This window comes from Capra hircus, chromosome 24, assembly GCF_001704415.2.
Source record: "Capra hircus breed San Clemente chromosome 24, ASM170441v1, whole genome shotgun sequence".
NCBI lineage: Eukaryota > Metazoa > Chordata > Mammalia > Artiodactyla > Bovidae > Capra > Capra hircus.
In genome coordinates, this window is record NC_030831.1 from 43165711 (window position 1) to 43176672 (window position 10962).

At 52.8% G+C, this 10962-nt stretch overlaps 1 protein-coding gene across 1 annotated transcript; it reads left to right on the forward strand.

Annotated features, from left to right (window-relative positions):
- TUBB6 (tubulin beta 6 class V) lies at nt 389-9124 on the forward strand. The gene is made up of 4 exons (XM_018039556.1): nt 389-524; nt 725-833; nt 2438-2548; nt 7813-9124. The coding sequence occupies exons 1-4, from the start codon at nt 468-470 to the stop codon at nt 8874-8876; spliced, it is 1341 nt and encodes a 446-aa protein (XP_017895045.1). The 5' UTR covers nt 389-467; the 3' UTR covers nt 8877-9124.

Below are 10962 nucleotides of genomic sequence, written 5' to 3' on the forward strand. Positions count from 1 at the left end.
ATCCCTCCACTGTTGGCTGGTCGGCTCTCCCTCTGGGACCGCGCAGGGTGGAGGCGGCCCGGGGAGGACCGCCCGAGGGCGCGCAGGGGCGGGGTGCCTGGGGCGGGGTGAGGTCTGGGGGGCGGCGAGAGGAGGCGGGGACAAGCGGATGGAGGCGCACCCACGGATGGGGCCCGGAGTGGGGGCGGGGACGGAGGGGTCAGGGGGAACGGGGGCGGGACGGGAGGACCTGGTCTGGCCCGGGATTTTGGAAAGAGCACGCGGACCGGCTGCCTGGGGGACGCCGGGTGTGGGCAGGGCTCCCGGACGGCGGGGCAGAGGGGGCGCGGCCTGGGGGTGGGGGCGGGCCCGGCCATTGGCCCGGGCGGCCGGGGGAGGGCCGGGGAGGGGCGGCAGGCGCCGGGTGGGGGACCCGAACGCCCGGGCAGCAGTCACCGCGCCGTCAGAGCAGCGAGCGCTGAGCGGCCATGAGGGAGATCGTGCATATCCAGGCTGGCCAGTGCGGGAACCAGATCGGCACCAAGGTGAGTGGGCGCTCCCCCCTGCCAAGCCCTCGGGCCGGGGCCACGCGGGGCACGGGGACTCTACCCCGCTCCCCGTCCCCGAGGCCCCGGAGCGGCTCAAGCGCGCCTGGAATCTGGCGGCCGCTCCCCGCGCCCCGCCCGCCGGGCCGGCCCTGGGGGACCCTAGCTGACCGTCTGTCCCCCGCCCTGCCCTTTGCTAGTTTTGGGAAGTGATCAGCGACGAACATGGCATCGACCCGGCCGGAGGCTACGTGGGTGACTCTGCGCTTCAACTGGAGAGAATCAACGTCTACTACAATGAGTCCTCGTGTGAGTGGCGCGATCCGCCATCCCCCCCGAGACCCCGCCTTCCCCCCCAGACCCCGCCATCTCCCTCAGGACCCCGGCCACCCCCTTGGACCCCGCCATCCCCCTTGGACCCCGCCATTCCCCTTGGACCCCGCCATCCCCCCGTCCATCCCTCTCTGGGACCCCGGCACCGCCCTGTGGGACCCTTGCCATCCCCTGCCCCCACCCGCGGGCCCCCCGGCGCGTGGGTGGTTCGCGCTGGAAAAATCCTCCCGGATGTAGCCCGGCGCCCGGCTCCTCCCTCGCTCCCCCTGGGGCGGGAAATCCGCCGTCGGTTGATTTCAAACAGGCTCTTGGCCTCTACTGGTCTGAGCTCTTGAACCTGACCTGTTAGTGCTGTGAAATCAGCTTAGTGGGGCATGTCCGGCTCTTTTTTTTTTTTTTTCCGGTTTTAAATTTCTTTCCTAATGAAGATTTTTGGCTAAAAATTTGAAAAACACTACCTCAAAAGATTGTTCTAGCCCTTTGCAGACCTCCAGAAAGACTTTACACCCACTGGAAGATGGACCTCCAGACGGACAAGGTCTTTGGCCGAGTTTAGTTAATCACTCCAGGCTGTGGTTTATCCAGGTTTAAGAATAGTACCAGCCCTGTCCTGGGGAGCTTCATAGGTATCCTGGTTACTTATGTACTTTATTTTTGTAACAATGTTTATTGTAAAAGTGATACATGACATTCACAGAACAAACACAAAAGGAAGATGTTGAAAGAACACCCAGGAAGTGACAGGTGCTGCCCCTCAATATACCCACCTGTGTCCCCAGCCTCAGAGATAATCACACTATCTTTAGAGTCACTGCTGGTCGTCCACAGGAGAGCTGGGAAGAGCAGGACATGTAAACCATGGGGTTTTATTCATTAAGCAGGTATGACAAAAGGTCTGGAAGAGCAGGGCATGAGTGGTGAGATTTCTGGATGGCACTGAGAAACGGCCAGTATATTTGGCACTTGCTGGTCACCCTCGGGCCACCCTGTCTTCAGCCTGGGTGTGTGAGTAGCAGAACAGGAGTTGTAGGACAGTTCCCAGTGCAGTCCTTGTGACCCCACCCTCAGGGAACCTTTCTTGCCGGTTGGCATGAGCACATGCTCACTTGTCCATAAATGAGACAGTCCCCCAGGAAACAGCCGTGGACACACCTGAAACAGGTGCGCAGACCTGCTTGTGGGTTCACACGCGTGTGAGGGAGAGAGGTGCAAAAGTGTCCTGGCACCATGGCTGCTCACTGCAACAGGTATGGGTTATTTCTGCAGAACTAAAAAGTTGAACTGTACACGAAGGAGGACTGGGAAATTCAGGCGACAGGAAGTCCAGAGACCTCGCTTCTCATCCTGCCTTTTCCAGGAACTTCCTGTGCCCTGTGCTTGGGCTGGCTTCCTCACCCGGACAAGTCCAGGGTGGATTGTGTTTTCTGAGGCTCCCCTCCCCCAGGGCTGAGGCTCTGTGACCCTAAGAAAGCCTGCTTTGTACCTCGAAGGCGGCTGTGCTGGTGGGACTTGCCCTGGGGAAGTGTGTTGTCCCAGGAACCAGAGACTGACTCTCAAGGGTGGGCTCTGTTCTCTTCCAGCTCAGAAGTACGTGCCCAGGGCCGCCCTGGTGGACTTGGAGCCGGGCACCATGGACAGCGTGAGGTCTGGGCCTTTTGGGCAGCTCTTCCGGCCTGACAACTTCATCTTCGGTAGGTTCCATCTTTCCTGCTTTCTTCTTCCTCTTTTTAATTTTCTAAACATCCAGCTAATTTGTGTGCAAGATTAAAAACATCACATGGCATAGAAAAGCTTAGAAGGGAAATCAACAGTCACCAGCCTCATCAAGGCAGCCTCTTGAAGGAAAGTAACCTTTGATTCTCTAAATGAGATGGTTGCTGCTAAGTCGCTTCAGTCGTGTCCGGCTCTGTGTGACCCCATAGACGGCAGCCCACTAGGCTCCCCCATCCCTGGGATTCTCCAGGCAAGAACACTGGAGTGGGTTGCCATTTCCTTCTCCAATGCATGAAAGTGAAAAGTGAAAGTGAAGTCGCTCAGTCATATCCGACTCTTAGCAACCCCATGGACTGCAGCCTATCAGGCTCCTCCATCCATGGGATTTTCCAGGCAAGAGTACTGGAGTGGGGTGCCATCGCCTTCTCTGAATAAGATGCTTACTAGTAATAATTCTTGATTTTGAAACAGTTTCGACATTAACTTCTTTTTCCCGCTCGTAAATTACTAGCATAAAAAGACGATAATAATTTGTCTGTGGTTCCTATGTTGGTCGTCAGTGTGTTTATACCTGTGTTTCTTTTTCCATTGTCTATAGGCTGTTCTGCTTTCTTTCCGAAAGCTAGTTCCATATGAATTGTTTTATCAGGTTTGGGCAAATCTTCCTTTCCTATTTCTTCACCTGGAACATGATTATAGCACCTGTTCCTCTGCAGACTCCTAAAGAAAATTATATAAAATGAAATGAAGTGGCATTGTTAATGTGACCAGCCTCTATCACTTTGGAGCCATGGTTTTGGGGAGTCAAGGCAGAATCTTGGAAGATCTTATTGGTACATAAATTGATTCCCTTGGATTGGACTCAGGCTATGTGACCTGTTATAAAGGTGATTGAGCAAGGTACGTGCTCATGATGTATGAAAGACCTCGCAGTATCATCTGCTTCCCCATCACCATGGCAACCTACACAAGCAGTGGAACAGGTGAAGCTTCTAATAATTTGTTCAAGGGTTTTTGTCACCTTTGATATTTCAAATAGACCAGGACAAAAGGCTCTGGAGCCCCTTTTATTACGGCAAAAAAAATCCAAATTACCAATACTTTTATAGTCCACAAGTGGGGACATTTACATTCTTTATCTTTTCCTAGACTAGACTTTTGGTAATTGTTCTCAAGCAGAGGTGCTTCTAGATCCTGCCACCAACATGGTCACCACTAGCTACGTGTGGCTATTTAAATGTAATTGAAGTTAAATAAAATCAGTCTACTTCCTCAGTTGTACTCCACACATTTCCAGTGCTCAGTAGCCAAGTGTGGTAGGTGGCCACCACATTGGACAGGGCACAGCTCAAATACGTCTAGCTATGCCCTGTCCAATGTCACTGCAGAAAGTGCTCACAGCAGTGCTCACAGCCTTAAAAGATATCTACCAGATTAGGGGAATGAAGACTACCTATACAAAATAGCTTCAAGAGTGCTTTTTAACAGTTGACACTATTTTTAACTAAGGAAATAACATGTTTGGCCATGAAGAACTGAGAGGACCAGCATGTCTGAACGCACTGTGTGTGCTGTTGGCTCAACAATTGTTTTTAAGTCATTATCCACTTAATAAAAGAGTCTGAGTTGCCCGGGGATTCACAGTAGGTGAAACTATAGTTTTACCCCATTGCCTTCAGGGTGGGTAAATTTTTTAAAACGTGTCATTCCATATTAAGATATAGTTTGAAGTGATTTAAGAAAACACTGACTTGAAGTAACTATAATTTTAAAAGTGAAAGTTCTCTGCATTTGAGTTTATGCTTTAGAAAGCCACACCTTTTTCTTAACAAACTGCTGGTTGCATGGCAGCTATACCTGTTAGTGGAGAGAGTTTTGTGGGACAGAACAAAGCTCTAGGAAGGCGGACCTTAGGCTTCTCTGTACATATAACTTTCTCTCCCAGATTCAGGGCTGGAAGGGAGACAAAGAGCCTGGAGTCCCAAGACTTAACCCACACCCTGTGTGAGCTGGAGGTGAACCAGGGCTGGGCTCTGAGGCCTCCGGGATCACTGCAGCATCACTTCTACAATCTGGAGCTGCTGGTTAATGTCCCAACCCCTGATTGCAGAAGACGTTCAACTCCTGACCCCCAAATATTTAACTGGGAACGTCTGTTGCTATGAGACAGTGGCAAAATATTTTCAGAAGCCTCCAGCTTCCTCCTCTTGGTTGAAGGCAGAGAAAACTTCACATCTGATCACTCTGTAAACACCCAGGAGACCAAGGGACTGTGTAAGCTGGAGGCAGCAGAGGGTCCAGGCTGAGGGACTCCACTGACCATGGCTGTGTATCGCCTTGAGTCCCCACTGCCCCTCGGTCATTGTTTCCATGTGGTTTCAGTCCTTGTCCTCGGGGCAGCTCTGAAGGGGCATCAGTTCTACCCCAGCTCCAGGTCAGAAGCTGGCTTGTATGCTGGCTTGCAGGGGGAGGTGGCGGAGTCTTGGGGGCCTAGGCAGGACATGACGGTACTCCAGCCTCATACAAGAAGGCACCCAGCCAGGTTTCAGTGTGGAGAGGCAATGTTTGTGAGCAAGAATGCAGTCACCTCCTGGGGGAGGCACCTCTGAGGGGCTGTGCTCCTTGTAGGAGGCGGGGCCACCTTCCAGAGTGTCCCTCGCAGCCCGGGCTCACTAGCCTTGGTGATGTCACTCTGCTCACAGTATTTAGGTGGTTCCCTCTTCTCTTCACCCTTACAAACTGTCATCTGGTGAGTCTCGTCCACGTGTCATTCTACGCGTTCTGAGCCTACGGGACCAACTGTAATCCATGTTGCCGACTTGCCCTCTGTGGAGGCCCGTCCCCCCCACACCCGCAGCAGCTCTAGTGTGTGTGGGGCCTAGCCCCAGGCTCCCGTCATCACTGTGTTTCCAAGCTCTTGAGTTCCGTCAGCTTCATGGGAGGCGTTGAATCTCTGTAGGTTAGTGTGCATCTGCCTCGTGAGGAATACACTGCGTGTTTGTCACTTGCGTCCACTCCCGCATCCTTTGCCTGAGTCTTCCTAGAGGCTATCATCGTCCTTATGTATTTGTAGGACTTTAGATGTTTAATCACTAATAGCTAGTACCTCTTAAACTTACTGAAGAATCACAGCAGTTCGGTTGTTCTTGTTTTACAGACTTGCACTTTGCACCACTGAACTTAGCTGTGGAAGATCCAAAGACGTTTTAGCTAAGACTCCTTCCGGGTCTGAGGCCGGCCCCCGGGGGTAACTGTAGGCTCCAGGGGTGTCCTGAGTGGGCCTCGCCCCCAAGTGCCCAGTGCCTGCCTTTTGCTGTGGTGCTGGAAGGGTCTCCATGGTCCGTCCCGCTGTGTCACCACCCCCGCTCTGTTTCCCCCATCAGTGCGTGGGGGTGGGGGTGGGATAGTGGTGAATTGTTGCCACCAGCAGGTATAGACAGAAATCAAGGTAATGTCTTTGGTGTAAGGGGGAGAGGTGTGCACAGCGCAATGCCAGCAATGCCTTGACCCCTCCGGTCCTCTTGTTTTCTGAGCCCACCTGACATAGCCAAATGCCCTGCTCCCTCATCCTTCAGCCATGGGACCACCGCAGTCTCTTTTGTTCCATATGTAGGAAAACTTTGATCAAGAAGCTGATGGATCTACTTTTTCATTTTTTATAATACATGATTCTTCTTGTCAAAACCAGATTTGAAATACCCACAAACTAAAGAAATATACTGCTTGAAACAGCCTTTCTGGCTTCCTCTACAGCTGGGTTTTTCAGCTGCACCCCACACTGCCTTCTTACCAATGAACAGGAAACAGCAGTGCCTTATCTTTTTAACTTGTCATTAAATAGGTCTGTGCATCATTTACTTTTTTATTGCTTTTTGTAATGTACCTTACCATGTGCTCTAGAATTCAGTTCTTGATGGTTTCTCTAATGTCCCTTAAAATGCATATTAACATATTGATTTGAGTTGAAGACTAAAGCATGTTTTTCTGACAGAAAGTAGGTGCAATCTGTGCTTCCCAGGTGGTACTAGTAGTAAAGAATCCCCCTGCCAATGCAGGAGATGCAAGAGATGTTGGTTCAATCCCTGGGTTGGGAAGTATCCCTGGAGGTGAAAATGGCAACCCACTCCAGTATTCTTGCCTGGAAAATTCCATCGGCAGAAGAGCATGGCAGGCTACAGCCCATGGGGCTGCAGAGAGTTGGATATGACTGAGCGACTGAGCACCCACACAGGTGCAATCTGGATTATCCACCTGGTAACAGGGCTGCCTTGCCAATTAGGTTACATCGCCAATAGTTTTCATTATCTGAATGAGCTAAATCTGCAGCCTAAAGCATTGACAAAAATATATTTGAAACATTTCATTAAAAATCATACTGGTAACGTTGCGTTGGAATTAAGATTTCAAATTTTCCAACCTTTTGAAATAATCAGACCACACGAAGAGCCTTTCAGTGAAAGAACATCAGATAAATCTTGGTGCAAAGCCTTTTGGAATCTTCCTGCTGCAGAAGGAAAGTTATTGATGCAAGTCAGGTGTTTCTAATTCTGCTTTCCAGAAACTTGACTTTGGGGCTGAAAGGTGGTTAAAAATACTTTCTGATAGTGTAGATCAGTATTTAGTTTTTGGCATTTAACTCTGAAGATCAGATAATTGAATGAAATTGTTAGAATACAGTTAATTCTATTTACATGTTTATGCGAACAAGATTTCTCAATGTTTGTTGATAAATATGTAAAAACAAAGAATAAGGAATAATATGGATGCCAAACCTTGTCTCAATCTGGCAATATTTGATGTTCATACTTGGATAAATGAGATAATGGGAAAATATAGTTCCTGATGATGATGAACCAGGGGCCCCATTAACGAGTGAGCATATTACTGTTTTGAAAAGGAAGTATTTGTATCTAGTTCAAAATTCAAGAGAGCCCAAAGGATAGGGGAAAGAAATTTGTTTTCTTAATTTATACTTTTTGTTCCCTTTGTCTTTTACTTTGCGGGAGAATTATCTTTTAAGAGTAAGAATGGAATTACCAACTCAGAATGTGAGTACATCTTAAAATTGGCAGATTTCCCTGTCTGAAGTGGCCAGCCACCCTCCTGTGCTCCAGCAGTGCTGGGGGCCTGGGGCCTACCTCTCACTCTGTTATTTATTCACTTCATGACTTGTCTTGACGGCCCCTCATGGCAATCCCTGTAGCCCTGTTTGAATCACGTCTCCTCTCTTGCTTGACCCCAGGACAGACTGGCGCCGGCAACAACTGGGCCAAGGGCCACTACACAGAGGGCGCTGAGCTGGTGGACTCTGTCCTGGACGTGGTGCGGAAGGAGTGTGAGCACTGCGACTGCCTGCAGGGCTTCCAGCTGACCCACTCGCTGGGCGGTGGCACCGGGTCTGGGATGGGGACCCTCCTCATCAGCAAGATCCGCGAGGAGTACCCTGACCGCATCATGAACACCTTCAGCGTGATGCCCTCGCCCAAGGTGTCGGACACGGTAGTGGAGCCCTACAACGCCACCCTGTCCGTGCACCAGCTGGTGGAGAACACAGACGAGACCTACTGCATCGACAATGAAGCACTGTATGACATCTGCTTCCGCACCCTGAAACTGACCACCCCCACCTATGGGGACCTCAACCACTTGGTGTCAGCCACCATGAGTGGCGTAACCACCTCCCTGCGCTTCCCGGGCCAGCTCAACGCTGACCTGCGCAAGCTGGCCGTGAACATGGTGCCCTTCCCACGCCTGCACTTCTTCATGCCTGGCTTCGCCCCACTCACCGCCCGCGGCAGCCAGCAGTACCGGGCGCTGACCGTCCCCGAGCTCACCCAGCAGATGTTTGATGCCAAGAACATGATGGCCGCCTGTGACCCGCGCCACGGCCGCTACCTGACCGTGGCCGCCGTGTTCCGGGGCCCCATGTCCATGAAGGAGGTGGATGAGCAGATGCTGGCCATCCAGAACAAGAACAGCAGCTACTTCGTGGAGTGGATCCCCAACAACGTGAAGGTGGCCGTGTGTGACATCCCACCCCGGGGCCTGAAGATGTCGGCCACCTTCATTGGCAACAGCACAGCCATCCAGGAGCTATTCAAGCGTATCTCGGAGCAGTTCTCAGCCATGTTCCGGCGCAAGGCCTTCCTGCACTGGTTCACGGGCGAGGGCATGGACGAGATGGAGTTCACCGAGGCCGAGAGCAACATGAACGACCTGGTGTCCGAGTACCAGCAGTACCAGGACGCCACGGCCGATGAGGGCGAGGAAGCTTTTGAGGATGACGAGGAAGAGATCAATGAGTAGAGGCGTGTCCTGCCTTGGACACCGAGGCTCAGAGGTCTTTTCTCCAAGCCTGGTGTGTCTCCTGGCCGCCCAGGGGAGTCCCGTCTGAGTGTGGGGACCGTCCCCTCACAGGGGCGGCGGACTGTCCTGTCCGTCATCTGGGATAGAGGGCGTCAGAAGAGCGGGAACTGGCATCCCTGTCCGAACATCGTACCAGAGAGGACACGAAAGAACTCATGGGCCATAAATAAAGGGCTAAATAAACAAACCTCACCGTCTCTTATGTGTTCACCTGTCTGGGAATTAGGGGCTAGAAACGGTGTGCTTTCATCCTGTGACCACACCCGGGGCTTCGAGGTGCCGTCTCTTAATGGACGTGCAGTGCTCAATGTAGAGACAGCCTGTACACGATTAACCTAAGTGCTCCCCTGTCTTTCAGACTCTGCTTTCCTGACAGTGCCCCACCTCCCAGGGAGCAGCCCACTCCACTCAGGGCAGGGCTTCCTTTCAGTCGGAGGCCCTCAGGCGGCCCTGAAGCTTACTGGTGGCCAGATGACTCCTTGGTAAGCAATGCACCCCAAATAAAAGACTGCGTTCTGGTTTCCAGCCAACACTTACATCCCCACAGGATCTTTCATCTCCTGCACATGGCCCTGGGCTAGTCCGCCCAGCCTCCCCTAACAGCTCTGCTGGCATTTGGAGGACACGCAGAAAATGACCCTCAGGCTTCCTGCTGGAGACGCACAAGCTCGAGGTGGAGGCGGGTGGGGGCCTGGGCAGCGACTCGGAGTTGCTGTGTTTCTTCCTGGGGTTGCAGACCAGCAGGCAGGCCCCATGGGGAATTGGGAGGTGGCTAGGGCCGGAGGGAGGGGGAGTGGGCTTTAAATAAGGATCCCTCCCACCCCATGCTCACTAAGCACCCTCTGCCCTCTGAGGCTGTCTCTCCAGGGCAGCAGGCTCCCTTCCCAAAGTCTGGCTCCTCCCCTGGTGGGCAGTGTCAATCCAACTGCTTCAGCCCAAGTGATGTATCATGGTGCGTAGAAGCATTTGAGGCTAGTGCTGGACCCCTGCCCAGCCTCCCAACCTGCCGTGGGCCCCCAGGAACTGCTGAGCCACAGCCCACAGCGTTCCCATGCAGTTCTGTGTCCATCACACCTTGCACAAAGCACTCCCTCAGACACACAGCATGACTTGACTCGAGGTAAGAACAGATCCCATTTTACAGAAACCTGAACTATCAATACTTTGTGAGACCACAGTGAACATATTTCCCCATCCCTCTGCATTGCAAGGCCCGACGGAGCTTGGAGGAGACAGTGTCCTGAGCATGTGTTGGTGGCCAGGCCCTGACTTGCTCATAATCTGTACAATGCCGGGGAGTAGTCCTTCCTGAAGGGCATCATGCATAGCCCAGAGCCAGGCCAGGTTCACACTTGGCACCGCCTGGGAGCTCAGCCTTGACAGCGCCCACTGGCCCCTCTACCCACAGGGCCCTCCTGGTCCACAGGCTGTGCTCAAGGAGCACCTCGTCATCCCTGAGGAATAGGGCCTGTGGTCGGTACCTGCAGCCCTGGCTCCCAGGATGCTGCTGGTGCTGCTGTGGCCTGGTGAGCCAGAGTCTTGGAGAACCATCCCAGGACAAGGGGGGCTGCCTGGGCTACCCCACTGGTCCAGTACCCTCCAGGGATGCCTGAGTGCCTGAGGTTGGACAAGTAGCCCCGCAATGCATTCCCCTGCATTAAGAACACACAACCAAGTCAGGACAGCACGAAAGGAAGCTGCTAAGAATAAAAACATAAAAGATGTGGGTGGTCTCCAGAGAAGGCACTGGAGACCGACGTCCTCCTGGGGCTCCGTCTGGTTCTGACCTGTTTGTGACCCTGCAGCCCTGATTTCTCTGGTGACACAGGAGCATATCCTTCTAACAGCAAAAGTGACCTCAGGAAGACATAGGGCTCTCCAGCCCAGGGGCCACGCTCTCCACTGTTCAGCCCGCTGTGGTGGTCACATGTCTACTGGAGACGCACATGGGGGACCGAGGCTGGGTCGTGACTGGCTGAGTGAGTGTGTGCCCTGATGCCATTGCACAGCTCACACCGAGTTCACC

Excerpts from the sequence above, each read along its gene's own strand:
- TUBB6 (XM_018039556.1), top strand. The coding sequence starts at position 468 with ATGAGGGAGATCGTGCATATCCAGGCTGGCCAGTGCGGGAACCAGATC. Across the intron at positions 834-2,437 it reads CTACTACAATGAGTCCTCGT|CTCAGAAGTACGTGCCCAGG; the intron begins GTGAGTGGCGCG and ends GTTCTCTTCCAG. Across the intron at positions 2,549-7,812 it reads GCCTGACAACTTCATCTTCG|GACAGACTGGCGCCGGCAAC; the intron begins GTAGGTTCCATC and ends GCTTGACCCCAG.